The following is a 25,316-nucleotide window of genomic DNA, read 5'->3' as shown; positions in this document are numbered from 1 at the left end:
AGAAAGAAATCATAAAGATCAGAGCAGAAATAAATGAAACAGAAATAAAGAAAACAATAGCAAAGATCAATAAAACTAAAAGATGGTTCTTTGAGAAGATAAACAAAATTGATAAACCCTTAGTCAGACTCGTCAAGAAAAAAAGGGAGAGGATGCAAGTCAATAAAATTAGAAATGAAAACGGAGAAATCACAACTGACACTGCAGAAATACAAAGGATTATAAGAGACTACTACAAACAACTACATGCCAATAAAATGGACAACCACAAAGAAATGAACAAATTCTTGGAAAGGTACAATTTTCCAAGACTGAACCAGGAAGAATTAGAAAATATAAACAGACATATCACAAGAAATGAAACTGAAACGGTAATTAAAAAGCTTCCAACCAACAAAAGTCCAGGACCAGATGGCTTCACAGGAGAATTCTATCAAACACTGAGAGAAGAGCTAAAACCCATTCTTCTCAAACTCTTCCAAAAAATTGCAGAGGGAGAAACACTCCCAAATTCATTCTACAAAGCCACCATCACCCTGATACTAAAATCAGAAAAAGATGTCACAAAAACAGAAAATTATAGACCAGTATCACTGATAAACATAGATGCAAAAATCCTGAACAAAATACTAGCAAACATAATCCAACAGCACATTAAAAGGATCATACACCATGATCAAGTGGGATTTAACCCAGGGAAGCAAGGATTCTTCAATACATGCAAATCAACCAATGTCATACACCACGTTAACAAATTAAGGAATAAAAACCATATGGTCATCTCAATAGATGCAGAAAAAGCTTCTGACAAAATTCAACACCAATTTATGATAAAAACTCTCCAGAAAATGGGCATACAGGGAACCTACCTCAACATAATAAAGGTCATATATGACAAACCCACAGCAAGCATCATACTCAATGGTGAAAAACTGAAAGCATTTCCACTAGGATCAGGAAGAAAACAAGGATGTCCACTCTCGCCACTCTTATCCAACACAGTTTTGGAAGTCCTAGCCACAGCAATCAGAGAAGAAAAAGAAATAAAAGGAATACAAATTGGAAAAGAAGTAAAACTGTCACTATTTGCTGATGATATGATACTATACATAGAAAATCCTAAAAATGCCACCAGAAAACTACTAGAACTAATCAATGAATTTGGTAAGGTTGCAGGATACAAAATTAATGCACAGAAGTCTCTGGCATTCCTATACACCAACAGCGAAAAATCAAAAAGAGAAATTAAGGAAACACTCCCATTTATCACTCCAACAAAAAGAATAAAATACCTAGGAATAAACCCACATAAGGAGGCGAAAGACTTGTACTCAGAAAACTATAAAACACTGATGAAAGAAATCAAAGATGACATAAACAGATGCAGGAATATACCATGTTCTTCGATTGGAAGAATCAATATTGTGAAAGTGGCTATACTACCCAAAGCAATCTACAGATTCAATGAAATCCCTATCAAACTACCAATGGCATTCTTCACAGAATTAGAACAAAAAATCTTACAATTTGTATGGAAACACAAAAGACCCCAAATAGCCAAAGCAATCTTGAGAAAGAAAAATGGAGCTGGAGGAATCAGACTCCCTGACTTCAAACTATACGATAAAGGTAGAGTAATCAAGACAGTATGGTACTGGCAGGAAAACAGAAATATAGATCAATGGTACAGGACAGAATGCCCAGACATAAACCCACACATATATGGTCACCTAATTTACGACAAAGGTGGCAAGAACATACAAGGGAGAAAAGACAGCTGCTTCAATAAGTTGTGCTGGGAAAATTAGACAGCTACATGTAAAAGAATGAAATTAGAAAAACTTCTACTGGAGAGGGGAAAGATGGGGGAAGAGTAAGACGCAGAGATCACCTTCCTCCCCACAGATACACCAGAAATACATCTACACGTGGAACAACTCCTACAGAACACCTACTGAACACTGGCAGAAGACCTCAGACCTCCCGAAAGGCAAGAAACTCCCCACGTACCTGTGTAGGGCAAAAGACAAAAGAATAAACAGAGACAAAAGAATAGGGATGGACCTGCACCAATGGAAGGGAGCTGTGAAGGAGGAAAGGTATCCACACACTAGGAAGCCCCTTCGCAGACGGAGACTGCGGGTGGCAGACGGGGGAAGCTTCAGAGACGGGGAGGAGAGCACAGCAACAGGGGTGCAGAGGGCAAAGCGCAGAGATTCCTGCACAGAGGATCGATGCCAACGGGCACTCACCAGCCCGAGAGGCTTGTCTGCTCACCCGCTGGGGTGGACGGGTTTGGGAGCTGAGGTTCGGGCTTCGGTTGAAGTGCAGGGAAAGGACTGGGGTTGGCGCCGTGAACACAGCATGCAGGGGCTTAGTGCATCACGGCTAGCCGGGAGGGAGTCTGGGGAAAAGTCTGGACCTGCCGAAGAGGCAAAAGACTTTTTCTTCCCTCTTGTTTCCTGGTGCACGAGGCGAGGCGATTAGGTGTGCTGCTTAAAGGAGCTCCAGAGACGGGCGCAAGCCGCGGCTAACAGCGCGGACCCCAGAGACGGGCATGAGACGCTAAGGCTGCTGCTGCTGCCATCAAGAAGCCTGTGTGCGAACACAGGTCCTATCCACACCTCCCTTCCGGGGAGCCTGTGCAGCCCGCCACTGCCACGGTCCCGGGATCCAGGGACAACTTCCCCGGGAGAACGCAAGGCGTGCCTCAGGCTGGTGCAACGTCCCGCTGGCCTCTGCCGCCTCAGGCTCGCTCCACATCCACACTCTTCCCTCCCCCCTCCCCCCCGCGCCCCCCCGCCCCGCCCCCGGCCTGAGTGAGCCAGAGCCCCCCGAGTCAGCTGCTCCTTTACCCCGTCCTGTCTGAGTGAAGAACAGACGCCCTCCTGCGACCTACAAGCAGAGGCAGGGCCAAATCCAAAGCTGAGCCACGGCAGCTGTGAGAACAAAGAAAAGAAAGGGAAATCTCTCCTAGCAGCCTCAGGAGCAGTGGATTAAATCTCCACAATCAACTTGATGTACCCTGCATCTGTGGAATACATGAATAGACAATGAGTCATCCCAAATTGAGGAGGTGGACTTTGAGAGCAAGATTTATTATGTTTTCCCCCTTTTCCTCCTTTTAGTGAGTGTGTATGTGTATGCTTCTGTGTGAGATTTTGTCACAAGCTTTGCTTTCACCATTTGTCCTAGGGTTCTATCCATCTGTTCTTTTTTATTTAAAAAAATTTTTTTAATATTTATTTTAATTATTTTATTTTATCTTACTTTATTTTATTTTCTTTTAACCTCTTTCTTTCTTTCTACTTTTTCTCCCTTTTATTCTGAGCTGTGTGGATGAAAGGCTCTTGGTACTGCAGCCAGGAGTCAGTGCTGTGCCTCTGAGGTGGGAGAGCCAACTTCAGGACACTGGTCCACAACAGACCTCCCAGCTCCACATAATATCAAACAGTGAAAATCTCCCAGAGATCTCCATCTCAACACCAGCACCCAGCTTCACTCAACGACCAGCAAGCTACAGTGCTGGACATCCTATGTGAAACAACTAGCAAAACAGGAACACAACCCCACCCATTAGCAGAGAGACTGCCTAAAATCAAAATAAGTCCACAGACACCCCAAAACACACCACCAGACGTGGACCTGCCCACTAGAGAGACAAGACCCAGCCTCATCCACCACAACACAGGCACTAGTCCCCTCCACCAGGAAGCCTACACAACCCACTGAACCAACCTTAGCCACTGGGGACAGACACCAAAAACAACGGAAACTACGAACCTGCAGCCTGCAAAAAGGAGACCCCTAACACAGTAAGATAAGCAAAATGAGAAGACAGAAAAACACACAGCAGATGAAGGAGCAAGATAAAAACCCACCAGACCTAACAAATGAAGAGGAAATAGGCAGTCTACCTGAAAAAGAATTCAGAATAATCATAGTAAAGATGATCCAAAATCTTGGAAATAGAATAGAGAAAATGCAAGAAACATTTAACAATGACCTAGAAGAGCTAAGATGAAACAAGCAATGATGAACAACACAATAAATGAAATTAAAAATACTCTAGATGGGATCAATAGCAGAATAACTGAGGCAGAAGAACGGATAAGTGACCTGGAAGATAAAATAGTGGAAATAACTACTGCAGAGCAGAATAAAGAAAAAAGAATGAAAAGAACTGAGGACAGTCTCAGAGACCTCTGGGACAACATTAAACACACCAACATTCAAATTATAGGGGTTCCAGAAGAAGAAGAGAAAAAGAAAGGGACTGAGAAAATATTTGAAGAGATTATAGTTGAAAACTTCCCTAATATGGGAAAGGAAATAGTTAATCAAGTGCAGGAAGCACAGGGAGTCCCATACAGGATAAATCCAAGGAGAAACACGCCAAGACACATATTAATCAAACTGTCAAAAAATAAATACAAAGAAAACATATTAAAAGCAACAAGGGAAAAACAACAAATAATACAAAAGGGAATCCCCATAAGGTTAACAGCTGATCTTTCAGCAGAAACTCTGCAAGCCAGAAGGGACTGGCAGGACATATTTAAAGTGATGAAGGAGAAAAACCTACAACCAAGATTACTCTACCCAGCAAGGATCTCATTCAGATTTGAAAAAGAAATTAAAACCTTTACAGACAAGCAAAAGCTGAGAGAGTTCAGCACCACCAAACCAGCTTTACAACAAATGCTAAAGGAACTTCTCTAAGCAAGAAACACAAGAGAAGGAAATGACCTACAATAACCAACCCAAAACAATTAAGAAAATGGGAATAGGAACATACATATCGATAATTACCTTAAATGTAAATGCATTAAATGCTCCCACCAAAAGACACAGAATGGCTGAATGGATACAAAAACAAGACCCATATATATGCTGTCTACAAGAAACCCACTTCAGACCTAGAGACACATAGAGACTGAAAGTAAGGGGATGGAAAAAGATATTCCATGAAAATGGAAACCAAAAGAAAGCTGGAGTAGCAATTCTCCTATCAGACAAAACACACGTTTTATTTTACTTTATTTTTGCAGTACGCGGGCCCCTCACTTTTGTAGCCTCTCCCATTGCAGAGCACAAGCTCCAGAGGCGCAGGCCCAAGGGCCATGGCCCACGGGCACAGCTGTTCCGCAGCATGTGGGATCCTCCCAGACCGGGGCACGAACCCGTGTCCCCTGCATCAGCAGGCGGACTCTCAACCACTGTGCCAGCAGGGAAGTCCCGACGATTAGTGCCCCAGTCCAGGAGGATCCCACATGCCGTGGAGCGGCTGCACCCGTGGGCCATGGCCACTGGGCCTGCACCTCCGGATCCTGTGCTCCGCAACGGGAGAGGCCACAACAGTGAGGGGCCTGCATACTGCAAAAAATAAATTAATTAATTAATTTAATTAAATAAAGGCTATTAGAAGAGACAAAGAAGAACACTACATAATGATCAAGGGATCGATCCAAGAAGAAGATATAACAACTGTAAATATTTATTCACCCCACATAGGAGCACCTCAATACATAAGGCAAATGCTAACAGCCATAAAAGGGGAAATCGACAGTAACACATTCATAGTAGGGGACTTTAACACCCCATTTTCACCAATGAACAGACCATCCAAAATGAAAATAAGTAAGGAAACACAAGCTTTAAATGATACATTAAACAAGATGGACTTAATTGATATTTATAGGACATTCCATCCAAAAACAACAGAATACACATTTTTCTCAAGTGCTCATGGAACATTCTCCAGGATAGATCATATCTTGGGTCACAAATCAAGCCTTGGTAAATTTAAGAAAATTAAATGGTATCAAGTATCTTTTCCGACAACAACGCTATGAGACTAGACAACAATTACAGGAAAAGATTTGTCAAAAATACAAACACGTGGAGGCTCAACAATACACTACTTAATAACGAAGCGATCACTGAAGAAATGGAAGAGGAAATTTAAAAATATCTAGAAACAAATGACAATGGAGACACAACAACCCAAAACCTATGGAATGCAGCAAAAGCAGTTCTAAGAGGGAAATTTATAGCAATACAATCCTACCTTAAGAAACAGGAAACATCTCTAATAAACAACCTAAACTTGCACCTAAAGCAATTAGAGAAAGAAGAACAAAAAAAACCCCGAAGTTAGCAGAAGGAAAGAAATCATAAAGATCATATCAGAAATAAATGAAAAAGAAATGAAGGAAACAATAGCAGAGATCAATAAACCTAAAACCTGGTTCTTTGAGAAGATAAACAAAATTGATAAACCATTAGCCAGACTCATCAAGAAAAAAAGGGAGAAGACTCAAATCAATAGAATTAGAAATGAAAAAGGAAAAGTAACAACTGACACTGCAGAAATACAAAAGATCATGAGAGATTACTACAAGCAACTCTATGCCAATAAAATGGACAACCTGGAAGAAATAGACATACCCTTAGAAATGCACAACCTGCCAAGACTGAATCAGGAAGAAATAGAAAATATGAACAGACCAATCACAAGCACTGAAATTGAAACTGTGATTTAAAATCTTCCAACAGGGCTTCCCTGCTGGCGCAGTGGTTGAGAGTCTGCCTGCTGATGCAGGGGACATGGGTTCGTGCCCCGGTCCAGGAAGATCCCACGTATTGCGGAGCAGCTGGGCCCGTGAGACATGGCCGCTGAGCTTGCGCGGCTGGAGCCTGTGCTCCTCAACGGGAGAGGCCACAACAGTGAAAGGCCCGCGTACCGCAAAGAAAAAAAAAATCTTCCAACAAACAAAAGTCCAGGACCAGATGGCTTCACAGGCCAATTCTATCAAACATTTAGAGAAGAGCTAACACCTATCCTTCTCAAACTCTTCCAAAACATAGCAGAGGGAGAAACACTCCCAAACTCATTCTATGAGGCCACCATCACCCTGATACCAAAACCAGACAAGGATGTCACAAAGAAAGGAAACTACAGCCCTATATCACGGATGAACATAGATGCCAAAATCCTCAACAAAATGCTAGCAAACAGAATGCAACAGCACATTAAAAGGATCATACACCATGATCAAGTGGGGTTTATTCCAGGAATGCAAGGATTCTTCAATATACGCAAATCAATCAACGTGATACACCCTTTAAGAAACTGAAGGAGAAAAACCATAGGATCATCTCAATAGATGCAGAGAAAGCTTTCAACAAAATTCAACACCCATCTATGATAAAAACCCTGCAGAAGGTAGGCATAGAGGGAACTTTCCTCAACATAATAAAGGCCATATATGACAAACCCACAGCCAACATCATCCTCAATGGTGAAAAACTGAAAGAATTTCCACTAAGCTCAGGAACAAGACAAGGTTGCTCACTCTCACCAATCTTATGCAACACAGTTTTGGAAGTTTTAGCCACAGCAATCAGAGAAGAAAAGGAAATAAAAGGAATCCAAGTCAGAAAAGAAGAAGTAAAGCTGTCACTGTTTGCAGATGACGTGATACTATACACAGAGAATCCTAAAGATGCTACCAGAAAACTACTAGAGCTAATCAATGAATTTGGTAAAGTAGCAGGATACAACATTAATGCACAGAAATCACTGGCATTCCTATACACTAATGATGAAAAATCTGAAAGTGAAATCAAGAAAACGCTCCCATTTACCATTGCGACAAAAGAATAAAATATCTAGGAAAAAACCTACCTAAGGAGACAAAAGACCTGTATAAGACACTGATAAAAGAAATTAAAGATGATACAAATAGATGGAGAGATATACCATGTTCTTGGAATGGAAGAATCAACATTGTAAAAATGACTATACTACCCAAAGCAATCTACAGATTCAATGCAATCCCTATCAAACTACCAATGGCCTTTTTCACAGAACTAGAACAAAAAAATTCACAATTTGTATGGAGACACAAAAGACCCCGAATAGCCAAAGCAATCTTGAGAACGAAAAACGCAGCTGGAGGAATCAGGCTCCCTGACTTCAGACTATACTACAAAGCTACAGTAATCAAGACAGTATGGTACTGGCACAAAAACAGAATTACAGATCAATGGAACAGGACAGAAAGCCCAGAGATAAACCCATGCACATATGGTCACCTTATCTTTGATAAAGGCAGCAAGAATGTACAGTGGAGAAAGGACAGCGTCTTCAATAAGTGGTGCTGGGAAAACTGGACAGGTACATGTAAAAGTATGAGATTAGAACACTCCCTAACACCATATACAAAAATAAGCTCAAAATGGATTAAAGACCTAAATGTAAGGCCAGAAACTATCAAACTCTTAGAGGAAAACGTAGCAGAACACTTTATGATATAAATCACAGCAAGATCCTTTTTGACCCATCTCCTACAGAAATGGAAATAAAAACAAAAATAAACAAATGGGACCTAATGAAACTTCAAAGCTTTTGCACAGCAAAAGAAACCATAAAGAAGACCAAAAGACAACCCTCAGAATGGGAGAAAATATTTGCAAATGAAGCAACTGATAAAGGATTAATCTCCAAAATTTACAAGCAGCTCATGCAGCTCAATAACATAAAAACAAACAACCCAATCAAAAAATGGGCAGAAGACCTAAATAGACATTTCTCCAAAGAAGATATACAGATTGCCAACAAACACATGAAAGAATGCTCAACATCATTAATCATTAGAGAAATGCAAATCAAAACTACAATGAGATATCATCTCACACCAGTCAGAATGCCCATCATCAAAAAATCTACAAACAATAAATGCTGGAGAGGGTGTGGAGAAAAGGAAACACTCTTGCACTGTTGGTGGGAATGTAAATTGATACAGCCACTATGGAGAACACTATGGAGGTTCCTTAAAAAACTACAAATAGAACTACCATACGACCCAGCAATCCCACTACTGGGCATATACCCTGAGAAAACCATAATTCAAAAAGAGTCATGTACCAAAATGTTCACTGCAGCTCTATTTACAATAGCCAGGACATGGAAGCAACCTAAGTGTCCATCAACAGATGAATAAAGAAGATGTGGCACATATATACAATGGAATATTACTCAGCCATAAAAAGAAACGAACTTGAGTTATTTGTAGTGAGGTGGATGGACCTAGAGTCTGTCATACAGAGTGAAGTAAGCCAGAAAGAGAAAGACAAATACCATATGCTAACACATATATATGGAATCTGAGAAAAAATGTCATGAAGAACCTAGGGGTAAGACAGGAATAAAGACACATATCTACTAGAGAATGGACTTCAGGATATGGGGAGGGGGAAGGGTAAGCTGTGACAAAGTGAGAGAGTGGCAGGGACACATATACACTACCAAATGTAAAATAGATAGCTAGTGGGAAGCAGCCGCATAGCACAGGGAGATCAGCTCGGTGCTCTGTGACCACCTAGATGGGTGGGATAGGGAGGGTGGGAGGTAGGGAGACGCAAGAGGGAAGAGACATGGGAACATATGTATATGTATAACTGATTCACTTTGTTATGAAGCAGAAACAAACACACCATTGTAAAGCAATTATACTCCAATAAAGATGTAAAAAAAAATTAAACTTCTAGATTTCTCAATCAAAAAAAGTAAAAAAAATAAAAAATAGAAGAATGAAATTAGAACACTACCTAACACCATACACAAAAATAAACTCCAAATGGATTAAATACTTAAATGTAAGAACAGACACTATAAAACTTTTAGAGGAAAACACAGGAAAACCACTCTTTGACATAAACCACAGCAAGATCTTTTTGGACCCACTTCCTAGAGTAACAAATAAAAACAAAAATAAACAAATGGGACGTAATTAAACTTAAAAGCTTTTGCACAGAAAAGGAAACCATAAAGAAGACCAAAAGACAACCCTCAGAATGGGAGAAAATATTTGCAAATGAAACAACAAATGATTAATCTCCAAAATATACAAACAGCTCATGGAGCTCAATATCAAGAAAACAAACAATCCAGTTAAAAAATGGGCAGAAGACCCAATAGACATTTCAACAAGGAAGACATACGGATGGCCAAGAGGCACATTAAAAGATGCTCAACATCACTAATTATTAGAGAAATGCAAATCAAAACTACAATGAGGTATCACCTCACGCCAGTCAGAATGGCCATTATCAAAAAAGCTAGAAACAATAAATGCTGTAAAGGGTGTGGTGAAAAGGGAACCCTCCTACACTGTTGGTGGGAATGTAAACTGATACAACCACTATGGAAAACAGTATGGAGGTTTGTCAAAAAACTAAAAATAGAACTACCATATGACCCAGCAATCCCACTACTGGGCACATACCCTGAGAGAATCATAATTCAAGAAGATACATGGACCACAATGTTCAGTGCAGCACTATTTACAATATCCAGGACATGGAATCAACCTAAATGTCCATCGACCAATGAATGGAAAAAGACGATGTGGCACATATATACAATGGAATATTGCTCAGCTATAAAAAGAAATGAAATTGAGTTTTTTGTTGTGAGGTGGATCACTAGTCTGTCATACAGAGTGAAGTAAGTCAGAAAGAGAAAAATAAATACCATATGCTAATGCATATATATGGAATCTAAAAAAAAAAAATGGTAGTGATGAACCTACTTGCAGGGCAGGAATAAAGAGGTAGACATAGAGAATGGACTTGATGACATGGGGTGGGAGGGTGAAGCTGGGGCGAAGTGAGAGTGGCATCGACGTATATACACTACGAAATGTAAAACAGTTGGCTGGTGCGAAGTAGCAGCATAGCACACGGAGATCAGCTCTGTGCTTGGCAATGACCTAGAGGGGTGAGGCAGGGAGGATGGGAAGGAGGCTCAAGAGGGAGGAGGGGCTTCCCTGGTGGTGCAGTGGTTGAGAGTCCACCTGCCGATGCAGGGGACACGAGTTCGTGCCCTGGTCCGGGAAGATCCCACATGCCGCGGAGCGGCTTGGCCCGTGAGCCATGGCCACTGAGCCTGCGCGTCCGGAGCCTGTGCTCCTCAATGGGAGAGGTCACAACAGTGAGAGGCCCGTGCACCGGAAAAAAAAAAAAGAGGGAGGGGATCCGGGGACATGTGTATGTATATGGCAGATTCCCTTTCTTGTGCAACAGAAGCTAACACGGTATTGTGAAGCAATTATGCTCCAATAAAGATCTATTTTTTAAAAAAGTAAACTATATAAAGTACTCACCATTGTAGCCTTCAAGAACAGAATCAATAATAGGTCTGGCAGTTAAGTTATAAACATCTAGTTGTTTACTCTCTGGTCCAAAAACAGTATCAAAAGTAAACGTCTTTGGAGGTTCATTGGAAGAATCAGTCTTATGTACAGTGATAGTTCCCCTCATCTCATCCACACTGACAGCCTGCTTGTAGCACATTGATTTCTCTCTGTCATTGAGGGGCCGGCACCTAACCACCACCTTCACATTATCGCAGCTTTCCGGCTTCTCTGATTTATTGATCTGGTGGAGAAAATATTTACAAACAACGAAAAGAACATTTACTTTTACCTTCAACAGATTAAATTTAAATTTTGAAAAAGGCTACTTTGCAATCCTAGTGCCTTGCATATGTTAAGCACTTCATAAACAGTTGTTAAATGAAATTAAAGATCTTACAGATATATAGAAAAAGCTTATTTAAAAAGATATGAAAATAGTTTCTTTTACAATACAAATGAGGGGAGAGGAAATCTTATTTACATTTACAGTTAATGCTATTCAGGCAGAAAATGAGAGAGTGTATTAGAGACTTGTCTTTTTGCACAAAGTCCCTGACTTGCTCTGAGTTTCCTGCCTGTAGGAAAACACGTGTGAATATGGTTGATAACTTTAATCAAGAATCTAGTAATAGGTCCTCTGCTCCCCCTGAGACTTTTAGTTTTATTGATATTTTCTACAATGCATTAGTAAAAAAATTTTTTATCAAATAATATATCCAGGGCTTCCCAGGTGGCACAGTGGTTAAGAATCTGCCTGCCAATGCAGGGGACACGGGTTCGAGCCCTGGTCCGGGAAGATCCTACATGCCGAGGAGCAACTAAGCCCGTGTGCTACAACTGAGCCTGTGCTCTAGAGCCTGAGAGCCACAACTACTAAAGCCCTCGAGCCTAGAGCCCGTGCTCCACAACAAGAGAAGCCACTGCAATGAGAAGCCTGCTCAACCCAACGAAGACCCAATGCAGCCAAAAAGTAAAAATAAATTAATTAATTAAAAAAATATATATATATCCTCATATAGTCTACTTTTTCTATAGAAGACAAGTGAAAGACAGAAAAGAAAGCCCAGTGGCAGAAAAATGTTTTAGCTTGACTCTAACCTTATGAACTTTTGTAAAGTTTCAAATTTTGAAATTTTATGATTAAGAATCTATATTAAAATACAATTATTAAAGTGAAGAAGTTCAACAGTTTGGTTGAACAGATATTAAATTCCTACTGTTTCAGATACTCTTCTAAGCATTAGAGAAACAAACGTGAGCCACTGTCATTGACAAGGAACAGATTATATCAATTCAACACACTTCTTTCCATCTCTACTTTCAGCACCTTATTCTAGGTCACCATTATCTCGCCCCGAATTATAAGAGACTCCTACCTGTACTACTGTATCTAATTAGGTTCCCCTATAGTCTGTTCTCTACTTGGCAGTCAGTTTCAACACAAATCTAATTATGTCACTCTCCTACTTAAAACTCCTCAATGGTTTCCCACAGATCCTGGGATGAAGATCGAAATCCTTCAGGGGGTGTGTAAGATCTGGTTCTGGCCCATGTCTACTTCTCCAGTTTTATTTCACAAGCTTGGCTTTCTTAGCCACAGCCACACTGGCTTTCTTTTAGGCCTTTTCTTGTCACCATGATCCCTCTCACCACACTCCTTCCCAGGTGCTGTTCCTTATGCCTAGAACATCCCCCACCCTCCTCTTCACTTACTCTGCAGACCTCAGCTCAATAGCCCCTTCATCTGGGAAGACTTCCCTGATTAGGTCAAATCCTTGTATAGGCCCTGATAGCACCCTTCAATCTCCTTCTCCATCGGTTACAATTTTACTTTTTTTTTTTTTTTTTTGGCTCCTTATTTGATTAATGTCTGTGTCTCTATTTAACCCATAAGTTCCAAACTGGTAGTCAGTCAAGGGGCTGAATTCAGCCCACAAATGTCTTTTGCTTGGCTTATATTATTTAAAAATCTTTTGAATTAGTTGCTAAAAATTAAAACTTGAGCAATTTCACAAAAATAACAATTTCTAGATTCTCTTGGAAAAAACAGATGATCTGACATCTGTAGGTCAGCACTCCTACATGGCAACACTTAATTCACCAGAATCTATTTTTATCTATTGTATGCCACCCATCCACTTCATTCATTAATGTTAAGTGTCTTTGTCCCTGTATGTATGTATGGTTTTCACCTCCACCCTAGAAGGCAAGGGTCTCTCTTCTCAAGTTCAAGAACCTGGCTGGTTTTGCTCAATATTGTATCTCCAGTGCCTAGCATGGGGCTGGTGCCCAATAACTGTTGAATGAATTGATAAATAGAAAGCAACAAGTAACAAATATTAAGCATTTAATGCTAAAAGTCAAGCACTGTCCTTCAAGTCTCCTGCACATTCTTATCTCATCCTGATAACCCCAGAAGGAAAAGTTTAATTACATAGGAACGAAGGGCCCACAAAGATTAAATAATTATCCAAGGCTTTGCAACCAGTAAATAACCAGCCACTGCTCAAGTGTTCTTCATTACCCTATAATGGACTTACTATGCCTCCTTATTAGGTGCACGATAACAGTCTGTGAAACCCTACAAGACAAACATACCGCCACCCACCACTCACTCCCCTCACGTAAATAGCCGGCCGCAGCTCAAGTGTTCTCCATGACCCTATATTGGACTTACGATGGCCCCTTATTAAGTGCAAGTTAACAGTCTGTGAAACCCTACAAGACAAACATACCGCCACCCACCACTCACTCTCCTCACACACAAAGACACCTACGGGTTACATTCTGCACTGTAAGCTAGAGCGCTACGAGAGGAACGACAGCTCGAGTCAGCAGCCTGGGGTAGAGGCAGACTGCCCGTGCTTTGCTGCCTTCCAGAGCTTGGCTCCTCGGCGTAGAGACCCCACGGGGTGCGAGGCATCAAAACCCGACCCTCCGTGGTTGCTCCTAGAGGCCCTACCCAGCGGACAGGGCTGGGAGCGAGAGCGCATCCTCTGGCACAGTGCCTTTATGTCAAGCAGCCCAGGCCTTGCGGGATGCAGCAGCAACGAAGACCGCAAGGCCTGCCGCGCGCCCCTCCCAGGGTCGGCTGGACCCCCCCAGTCCAGGGCCCACCCGCCTGGCTCCCCAACCGCTTCGCCCGCCCGGCACTGCCCTGCCCTGCCCCGCCCCACCCCGGCCTCCCGCCTGCTCTGCGCCTCCATGGTAACGGCCGCGCCACCCGGCCAGGCCGCAGGGATGAGGAGAAACCTCAGCGGCTGAGTGACCCTACTCACCGGCATCGTTGCTTCCTCCCGTGCTCGGCGGACGTCCCCACCCGGGGTGCAGTCCAATGACGCCGGGTTCGCAGGAGAGGCGGGTCAGAGATTATCGAAACACCGCCCGGGCGCTCCCGAGACTGCGGCTCCTCTGGAGAGAGCGCGCTGTGCGCAGGCGCATTCCGAGCTCGCCCCGCCCCATCCCCTTGCCCGAGGCGTCTTCGGTCTCTGGCATTGCGCCTGCGCCGAGACTTTCGTGGTCCGTCTCCTAGGACGCCAGACTGAGGCTGCGCGTGCGCAATGCCGCCATTCCACTGTGTTGGAAATCTGGCCTGATTCTGAGCTGGGAGACCTGCCTACCACCGCGGCTTGGGGAGGAGGAGGCAATCCTAGACGGCAACGCCCATCTTCTAGCACTTGCAATACTCCGAATATTAAAAACAACGATAGCAATTGTACATTGTGTCCCCTTTGAAGAGCCAAAAACTTTACATACATTATTGCGCTTGATTGCCGACTTGTTTATCACCTGTCTCACCATTAGGTGAGGTCTTGAGGGACTTTGTCGGTATTCTCACATTACCTCCAGAGCCTAGAATACGACCTGGCACAGAGTAAGTTTTCAATAAATATTCGTGAAAGAAAGAATGATCTATCCTCTTTCTTGTCCGAACCTGTCTCTGAACACCACTCTGCTTGGATGTGTAATAGACATTGCAAGTTTATCGTGTCCAAAATTGAAACGTTGATTCCCGCTTCCCATCCCCTGGTAGTACCCACATCACCCCTGTCAAACATAAAATAAATAAATAAGTAATTTAAAAGGCTAATCGCAATAAATGTAAGCTGAATTCTGACAATTTATCAGGTCAAAACCACAGTCTTTTTCTCTCACACTCAATACCCAATCTTTCTATAGAACTAGTTGTCTCTATCTTCAGAATAGAACCAGAATCCAACCACTTCTACCACCACCATCTCTCACCTGTGTTACTAAACAGCTCAGAACTGGTTTCCTTGCAGTTCATCCTTGCCATCCTAGTCTACTTTCAACACAGAAGCCAGAGGGCTGGTGTTAAAACATGAATCAGATACTGTCTTTTCTCCATTCAAAACCTGCCAATGATTTCTCATCTCACAGAATAAAAGTCACAGGCCCTCTCCCAGTTTCCTGCAATGTTCTCTCTTACTCATTATTGCAAGTTATCCCCCTTGCACCAGCTCCACCTGGCCTCCTGGATTCATCTGACATTGCAGGCATGGTTTCCTGTTAGAATACAAGGGCTTTTATGCTTGCAGTAGGAGCTAATAAAGATACTTAGTGTCAGCACACTGTTTTAAGTGCTTTAATTCCTTTTTAAATTATTAATTCAATTTACATTATAACCTTTTGAAATAGGTACTATTAGTCGTTTTAATAGAAAACAGGAGTAACTATTTCACAGATTTAAAAAACTGAAGCATAGAGCCATTAAGTAACTTGTCCAAGGTCATAGCTACAGGCAATGACAAAGGCCAGATCCAAATCCAGGCCCTGGAAAGCTCCCCCTGTAGATATCTGCTTGACTCCCTCACCTCCTTCAGAATATCTTTGTTCACACATCACCTTCTCCGTGAACCCTACCAATGATCCTTCTATTTAAAATTCCAACCTTCAGCCCCAGTCTTCTTATCTCCCCTCCCTACTTTATATTTCTTCATAGTACTTATCACTCTCTGATATACTGTAAATATGATATCAGCTTTATTGAGATATAATCACACATCATACAATTCACCAACTTAATACAATTCAATGATTTTTACTATATACAGAGTTGTGCAACCATAACCACAATCAATTTTAAACATTTTCATCCCCCCAAAAAGAAACACTACACTCATAGCCATCATTCCTCCTTCCCCCCCGCCCCCGCCCGCAACATCCCAGCCCTAGGCAACCACCAATCTACTTTCTGTATCTATAGATTTGCCTATTTTGGACATCTCATATAAATGGAATTATATAATATGTGACCTTCTGTGAAATGACGTCTATCACTTAGAATAATGTTTTCAAGATTCATCCCTTTTGTAACACATATCAGTAATCCTTTACGTTTCATGGTTAAATAATGTTCCATTGTATGGATATACCACATTTTTATCTATTTGTCAATTGATGGACATTTGGGTTGTTTCCACTTTCTGGTACTATGGATAATGCTGCTACAAGTTTTTGTGTGAACGTTTCATTTCCCTTGAGTATATACAAGTGGAATTGATGGATCATTTGGTAACTCTAAATAACATTCTGAGGAACTGCCAAGTTGTTTTCCACAGTGGCTGTACCACCAGCAATGTATGAGGTTTATAATTTCTCCACATCCTCACCAACACTTGCTTTTGTCTTACCTTTCTTATTACAGCCATCCTACTGGTATAAAATAGCACCTCATTGTGGTTTCTATTTGTACTTCCTTGATGACTAGTGTTGTTGGACATCACTTCATGTGCTATTGACCATTTGAATATCTTCTTCAGAGAAATGTCTAGTCAATTCTTTGCCTTTTTCATCTGTCTTTTCATTATTAAGTTGTTAAGAATTCTTTATATATTCTAAATACAAGTCTCTTTTCAGATATATGATATACACATGCTTTCTATTATGTGTATTGTCTTTTTAATTTCTGGATGCTGTTCTGTGTGCTCTTACATTTAGATCTATGATCTATTTTGAGTTATTTTTGCATATGATATGGTATAGAGATCCAGCTTCATTTTTCCACATGTGAATATTCACCTGTCCCATCACCATTTGCTGAAAAGACTGTTTTCCCCCCCCACTGAATTATTGCAGCAACCTTGTCAAATATCAATTGGTCATAAATATGAGGGTTGTTTTCCAGACTCTCAATTCAATTCCATTGGTCTATATGTCTATCCAGTACTATACTGTCTTTTTTTTTTTTAGGATTGGGTATTTTATTTTTAATTTTATTTTATCTATTTATTCATTTGGCTGTGCTGGATCTTAGTTGCAGCATGCCAGATCTTTTAGTTGTGGCATGCAAACTCCTAGTTGCAGCATGTGAACTCTTAGTTACGGTATGTGGGATCTAGTTCCCTGACCAGGGATTAAACCCAGGCTCCCTGCATTGGGAGCCCGGAGACTTAGCCACTGGACCACCAGGGAAGTCCCTATACTGTCTTTATTACTATAGGCTTGTAGTAAGTTTTGAAATCAGATACTGTGAAGCCTCCATCTTATTCTGCTTTTTCAAGATAGTTTTGGCCATTTTGAATTCCTTGCATGTTCATAGAAATTTTAGAAACACCTTGCCAATTTCTGCAAAAAAGACAGCTGGAAACTTAACAGGGATTATGTTCAATTTATAGATCAATTCAGGAAGTATTGCCATTTTAACAATTTAAATCTTCCAATTCATAAACATGGAATGTCTCCCCATATATTATATTTAGGTCTTCTTTAATTTCTTTCCGTGATGTCTGTAGTTTTCAACATAGAAGTATGCCCCCAAGGGTAACCACTACCTTGACTCTAACATTATAGTTCCCTTCTTTATAGTTTGTATAAATGGAATCATACAGTATGAATTCTTTCTATCTGTCTCCCTACACTCAATATTGTTTGTGAGATTCTTCCTTATCGGGTATAGCAGTTCATTCTTTTTCAGTGTGGTGTAGTATCCCATTGTGTGAATATACCACAATTTGTTTATCCGTGTTTATCTCATTCAACTGTTGATGGACATTTGGGTTGTATCCAGTTTGGGGCTATTACAAATAGTGTTGCTGTGAACATCATGTAGGTGTCTTCTGGTGCACACACATGCATTTCTGTTGGACATTTACTAAGGAGTGGATTTGCTGGGATTTCCATATATTCTACTCGTGTTTACTGTCTCTTTCCTGACTAGAATATAAGTTCCACGTCTAGTTCTAACCACTGTTATGTCCCAGCGCCTAACGCATGGCAGGGCTTCAATAAATTACCTTCTCCAGGGTGGCGTGGTCACCAGCTGCTTCATCCCCGGCTAGGGACTCCGCTCGGGACTCTGCGCCTGTGGCGCGGGCTTTGGGTGGGGAAAGAGGCGCTCAGTGGAGGGACGTGGGGGTGGAGTAAGAGCCCGCCCCGCCCCGCCCGGTCCCGTGGCAGCCCCAGCTGCAAGTCCCGGGCGCTGGGTTAGAAAAAGCCGGGCTAAGCCGGCACCCAGACCCGGGATCTGGCGCTGCCATGGCTTCCGGCGGGCGGCCCGCGCCGGAGACGTCCGCCTCGGAGATAAGATCCGTCCGGCGTCCAGGTGAGAGTCCGGACGAAAGTCTGGGCGAAACAGTCCTTCGCTGTCTTCTCCCGCCGCCTCCGTGGAACGTCTCTCTCCCCGCGGCGATCCGGAGAAGTTTCCCGGAGGCTTGCCTGCGCGGAGCGGTCAGTCTCCCGGAGCCGTCGTGGACCAGACCCACGCGGGGGGCAATGCAGCCTCGGTCAGCTGCGCGCCCTGCCCCCGGCGCCGCTCTGGGGCCACCGCCCCCGCCGCCCCCGGTTCCCAGCCGGCCAGGGCTGGTGCCGAGCGACTGGGGAGGCGTCCTGGACGAGCGCCAGCTGGATGCCCACCTGACCCAGGCCCAGGGCCGCGAGGCGCGCCTGTGGCTGGGGGGCCGAGTCCAGGTACCGGTTCCCGCGGGGGCCCCTCCCGAGAGCACGTTCATCCTCCTCACGCGCGCACGGGACGCGGCCGGGTTCCACCTGCACCCGCGATCAGGTGAGCCGCACCCTGGAGCACGCACCTTCCCCAGGTGCATCCCCCGCACGAGGCAAGAGTCGAGATTCGCCAGCTTGTCACTGAGACGGTGCTTCTCTAGTAGGTGTTTTGGAGGAGGGCTTGTTTGAGTTGGGGAACCCTGCTGAAGACCAAAAAACGGGCACAGACAGGAGAGGGTCTGAATGGGGGAGGCGCTGGGTAAGAGAGGCCCTTTATCCGACAGCGATGTAAGGTGAAGAGGCTTCTTACAGCCCCTCTGGTCACCGTAAGCAGACCGTCCAGCCACTGATGGACCGAGACTGGCCACCAGCGACCTTCCCTCCTCTGCCCCACCTCCTCCTTCCAGCAGGTGGAGATTTGCGAAGCTTTCCAGGAAGTCGTGTTGGGGCTCCTGCGAGTTGAGAACATCTTTGACTTCTCCCAGACCACTTTTAACCTGGCTCTCACTATCTTCAGCCGCCTCATAGTTTCAGTAAAGGTAGGGAAGTCTATGAGGGATGGTGACAGATGTTGGGGGCGCAAACTGACCTCTATTTCCCATTGCTGCCTAAGAGGTGAGCCATCCCAGGTGCTCAGACTGAGCCTCATCAATTCAGTAAATGGCTCCAAGTGGTAGAACTGGAATTGGAACATCCTACCATCTGCCTGTCTGACTCTGTGTTGTGTGGCCGTCAGGGGTCGGTCGACTTGGGGAGCATGAGAGGACCTAGCTGGGAAAGGACTCCCTTTGTGATGAGGTGGGGTGTGCTTGGCTGGACCAGTACAATGCAGCCCGAGGTCAGGATGGGACCGTGTGTTCCCTGTGATGGTGCCATATTTCCCACCTCCAGTCAGTCCTCTAACAAAGGACTATTGACTAGTCATCTGTGGTTCTGAAACCAGGAGGTTTTTACGGGTCACATCTAAAAATGGGGGTAACTTCCTTGTGGATAAACACAATCAGTCTTTTAAAAAAAGTTAAAAAGGCAAAACTTAATTTCTTAAAAAAAAACCCACAGACGCTTTACAGTTAGTTTCTGGCATTCATATTCTGCTCATATGTGTTTCTTCCATACTGCAGATAAAAAAGTGTTTACTCCATTGTGTTACAATTACTTCCTTGAGACTTGCTGCAAAAGTTAATGAAGAAGAGGAGGTATGCATCCCTGGAAGCTCATTCAGGGCTGCTTTTGAGGTATAGGGGTGTGTAACACTGGAAACACTCAAGTTTCCTGAAAGGTCTGTGGCCTTGGGAATGGGCATTTTGGAAAAGTCATACCTTCCAGGATTTCTGCTGTCCCTTCCTTAGGCTTGTCAGACTTTGGGACCCCACAAATGGGTAATTAGAACAGCAGAATTGTCCTGGCCCAGCAAACCCAGAGGTCTGACTTCCTAGCAGATACAACCTTGCCTCACTGGTTGATGACACATGTCACCTCCCATTAAGCAGAAGAAAAAGGCCTCCCAAACCATATGGCCTAATGACCACCCCCAGAAACTACATCTAAGAAAGCTGCTTGAGACTTAAGGACTTGGCTGTGTCAAAGAAACTGGTGTTCAGGGACTCTGGGACCCTTCTCCAAGAGGGGCAGGAGGGCCTTGTGCAGTGGGTGGAAGAGAAGCCCCCATAAGTGCTTCAGCCTTGCTTGAACTTCTCAGTTTCACTGTGGCTTCTGTTCAGAAGATCGTCTCCCAATATCCTTCCCAGACCTCCCTTCCTTCCTCCCTCCCCCCAACCTCTCCCCCTTTGGGGGATAGTGGAACCACTGCCATTTCTACAAGGTCTCCCTTGGCTGATCTCAGGGTCCATGGGGGCAGAAAAAGTCACTTGTGTGTCCAGTTCCAAACCTTCAATAAAATTTATTTTAACTCTGTTTATGATTATATAATTCATGCCCCCAAAGATGCTTTTGTCCAACTAAAAAACAAGTAAATAACCCTTAAAAGAAATATTTCTAGAGGTTATAGTAGTAATACTACTATACAGTTATATAGTTATATAGTAATACTTTTTTACTATAGTATATAGTAATACTTTGTTTAACTAAAAAAGTAGGACCAAGTCTTCAGTGCACTTGGTACTTGCATGTTTACTCATAGACAAGCCTTATTAGTTTCTCTGGGGAAAAGTCATAGTTTTTCCAGAACTGAACTGCCTTCAATAAGGGTGGAAAGGAATGTGTTTGCAGCTATGGTGCTGTCAAAACCATGGGAGGTTTTATCAATGAGTCTGTCTGACGCAGACCAGGAAGCTCAAAGGCATACTCCTCTCTATGACAAGGAATCATGGTAGAGATTGGGAACAGGGAATGGGTAGAGCCCACAGCTGGAAAGCTTTGAGTGCATTGTTACAGCTGAATGGGGGGGGGAGACGGCACAGCCCCAGCCTCCAAAGCACCTTCAGGTATGAGCTGGAGTGCAGTTGGGGATCAAGACCTGTTGGCAGCAGGTGACCATGTGACATTCACTACATATTGTCGCAATACCTGGGGACTTGACAGATAGCCAAGATCTGGTTTGGTTTTTCTTTCAGAAGCATTTTCTGTGGTGGGTCAGTGGAAGACAACTCTACTAGGGTCATGGATGCCCAGTCCCCAGGGATAAGAAAACAAAAGCTACCATGACATGGTGTAGGGCTTTGGCCTCTTTATTTTCTTTTTACAGTTAATTCCACGCATAAAAGACTTCATAAAGCACTATGGCTCTGGCTATTCCCCGAATGAGCTGCTGAGGATGGAGCTGGCTATTTTGGACAAACTTCACTGGGATCTCTACAGTGGGACACCGCTGGACTTCTTGACCATAGTAAGTACGAGTCTACCCTGGACTCACTGTGCCTTTAGAACAGCTGTTCACAACATAGGATGGCAAAGCACACGTCCTTGCATATGCAGCACAGTGAGGTGACCCACAAGGCTCACAACATACGGAAGAGTGAAATGTTGTCTTAAATACAACACAGTTCCACCAGACTCCCACTTCTAAAGGACATTAAATTAACTTTACAAAGATATTTAGATGGCACTATTGTGGTGAGTTTCTCTTTTAAATACACACTGCAAAAATATTTAACTTTCCGTTCTATGAATACTGTACATAAAAATCTGTCTGCTTTTGCTACACTTTACACACATTCACTTAGCTGTCTTTATTCACCTACACACAGTCCTTATTGAGGCTTTAGACCATATTGATCTGGCACTTAAAAATGTCGTATTCGTTTGTATTTGTTTTAGTTAGAGAATGATGGTCACCCTTTAGAATATGATTCTGTTAGTAAGGCAAAATTATGCAATGTGGAAATGTCATGGGGTTTTGCTCTGTTATGAAGCATGAAGATTAAATCACTAAGGGCTGTATCAGTATGAAAACTGGCCACTGTTGCCAAGCTGCAGAGTTTCCTCTCATGTCAAGCAGATACAAGTAACTTTTCTGCTACCTTAATCTTGAATCGTATGCTTCTATTTTTCAGAATTGAAACACTGTCATCTGGGTACTTTAGGCTCTTAATGAGCATGTCACAAAGCAGACTGTCTTTTTCTCTCCAGAGTTGAAGCTGAGCTTGGCCACAGAGGGGGTATTAAGCCCCAAGCCCGTTGGGGGGCCATGAGTGGGAATGAAAAGGGTTGGGCAACATTTGATATTCCCTGATGAAAATTTAAATTGTTTGCACTTTTGGTCATTGATATATGAAAAGTATGGGGTTTTCTGTTCTAACATTAAAAACCACGGTCTCCAGTTCCACGCCCTGGTGGTCCTGGGCTGGCCCCACGTGAAGGAGCTGCTGCCTCAGAGGAATCCTTCCCTCCACGTCGCATCCCTGACCAGGCAGCTGCAGCATTGTATGGCGGGCCACCAGCTGCTGCAGTTCAAGGGCTCCACACTGGCCTTGGTCATCATCACCTTAGAGTTGGAGAGGCTCATGCCCGACTGCTGTACTCCTATATCTGATCTGCTAAAGAAAGCACAGGTAGACATCAACTTTGCCCCAGACCAGGCTCTCAGTTTTGCCCCTTCAGCTGATGCACTCTGCCCCCAAAAGGGTACCTGTGGCCCTTCTTGGCCCTTGTGGGCTCCAGAAGATGCTCTGGCCATGATGACTCTGAAGAGTCTTCCTAAGGGCTAGGCTTTCCACACGTGGCGTATCCTCTGGACTTGAGTATTAGATACACATTCCCTTCACCAGAGTGGGTTTCTCTGACAGTGAGTGAAGCTTTATCTCAGTAGCAGCCCTTGTAGTCAAAAGGATGCGGGGACATGTCTAGCTCAGGAGGAAGCAAACCTGAGCTTAGTATTGAGGAGTGTAAATTTCTGACCCCTCACCCTCTGTATGGTACCAGGCACCAGGATACCCTGAGTAGGCACTGGGAGGTCAGAATCACTCAGGATGGACAGGGTAAGATGGAATGCAGTTAGAATAATGACCGTTTTTGCTGAGGTTGAAGATGGGTGTTCCTGAGATGGTGGGGTTAATGTTCTTCAGTTGGGTGGTTGGACCTTCCTGAAATTGCTCCATGCTAATATTTCAGCACTGAATTGCTCATTCTTTAGAATGTAAAATGATTCTGCCTCAAGGATGACCACTCTGTTTTAATTACAGGTCGGTATTAGGCAGTGGAACCACTGCAAAGAACTTGTAAAGCAACAGCTGACAAGTTTTTAGTCATCCTCCCGCACAGACAACTTTCTGGTTCACCTGCCGGCCTCTGTACCCCTACCCCGGTGCCCTTTAGAGCATAATGGCAATCCCGCCTTGCTTGGACTCCTCTATATTGTAGGCTTTATGGATCCTATAACAAGAAAGGAAGAAGGCCCTGAAAGAGCAACTGAGAAAACATTCCTGTCTTCAGAAAAAATTAAGGGGGCAAAAAAGACAGGTCAGGGTCCCTAAAGGGAAGGGTATTCTGACAAACTGAACCCCTGCCTCCCTCTGAACCCTGGGCCCGAGACCAGGGAGAAGGAGTAAACGCTCATATTGCAGCTTGCTTTTTCTTCCTTCTCCAGCAAGGGCTGTATCAGCCCCTAAGACAGCTGGACTATGAGGCCAGAGGTAGGCCTTGCTCAGGGCCGAAGGGCTGGGCTGGTGCTGACAGACAAGTTCTTGCTGCTCCACCTGCCAGAGCTGGCCAGGTTCTTCCAGCTTCCCAGGCTTGTACCAAGAACACGTGCAGGTTTCAAGTCCCAAGTACTCTGCCCACCCCTGCAGAAATGGGATAGTCTCTCCAGGTAGATTTACCTTGACTTGGCCAGGATTTAAGTCTTTTCTTCATAAGGACTCGATTTATAAAGTATGCTTTATTTAACGGACAGCATCTTGATCAAGCTTTAGGCAAATTTCTCCCTTGTTACTCTTAAGCAAAGTAGTTTATTAGCTTAACTAGAGGGATTCTTGTGTTAAAGCAGAACACTTCAAGGTGACCCTTGTGATGGGGAGAGACAGCTCCCAGAGCTTTTGGTTGAGGTGAGCAGGTGCTGAGGCTGAGGCTGCCTCCACCACTGCCAGGAGGAGGGAGAGATCACTAGCGTGGCTGAGGGAGGTGACGCTATAGAGCCATTCTCTAGGCAGTGGAGTCCAGCTGGCAGCGATGCCCACTGGGGCTGTGTAAGTAATGTTGGGGATATGAATGACTGAACCACACATTCAGAGGTAATTTGTGAAGTCCTTCCGCTGTGAACAGTTTTTTGTAAACGTGCTAAGCCACGCGGAGTGATTTCTGCTACCAGCTGCGAAATAGCCGAGGACTAGATATAGTATAATAGTGTCTGTACTGTAGTCAGCACAAATCTCTACCTTTTGTTGAAACAGATTTGCTTGTTGGAACTTTTGTTAAAATACACCTTAATTCCTTTCAACCCTGTCTGAGTCTTATTTTATATGTATCAGATACCTTGCATTTAGAGTTGATAGAGTCAAATACACTTGAAATACATCTCTCGAGCCCTGTCAGTAACTGTACTCTAGTCCAGCACAGAGGGACATGCTGAGGGGCAGCCTGCTGCTCATGGCCACAGCTCCCTCTGCCTCCTTCCTTCCATTGGGAGTGGGCACTGTCGCTGGTGGGGCAGGGCCTCATCCTGAAAGCCCACACCAGCTCACGCTGTCTCTGACT

At 43.6% G+C, this 25,316-nt stretch overlaps 2 protein-coding genes across 4 annotated transcripts in view; one reads left to right on the top strand and one right to left on the bottom strand.

Annotated features, from left to right (window-relative positions):
• The window catches only part of KIF3A (kinesin family member 3A), a 79,636-nt gene extending 64,992 nt beyond the window's left edge, over positions 1 to 14,644 (bottom strand). For all 3 annotated transcript variants that reach the window (XM_032627973.1, XM_032627974.1, XM_032627975.1), the window contains exons 1-2: positions 14,483 to 14,644; positions 11,172 to 11,445 (exon numbers count right to left, since the gene is read on the bottom strand). In XM_032627973.1, the coding sequence (XP_032483864.1) occupies positions 11,172 to 11,445; positions 14,483 to 14,488 (280 nt within the window). In that variant the 5' untranslated portion in view covers positions 14,489 to 14,644. The remainder of the gene's footprint in view (positions 1 to 11,171; positions 11,446 to 14,482) is intronic.
• A 4,057-nt stretch (positions 14,645 to 18,701) lies between these two features.
• CCNI2 (cyclin I family member 2) lies at positions 18,702 to 25,048 on the top strand. The gene is given in 6 exon segments (XM_032626519.1): positions 18,702 to 19,133; positions 19,574 to 19,705; positions 20,288 to 20,362; positions 21,871 to 22,011; positions 22,946 to 23,176; positions 23,807 to 25,048. Coding segments are annotated over 6 exon segments (1,302 nt in total). The 3' UTR covers positions 24,098 to 25,048.
• Positions 25,049 to 25,316: the final 268 nt, after the last annotated feature.

The sequence above is a fragment of the Phocoena sinus genome, chromosome 3 (assembly GCF_008692025.1).
Source record: "Phocoena sinus isolate mPhoSin1 chromosome 3, mPhoSin1.pri, whole genome shotgun sequence".
NCBI lineage: Eukaryota > Metazoa > Chordata > Mammalia > Artiodactyla > Phocoenidae > Phocoena > Phocoena sinus.
This window is presented reverse-complemented; position numbering and strand designations above follow the sequence as displayed.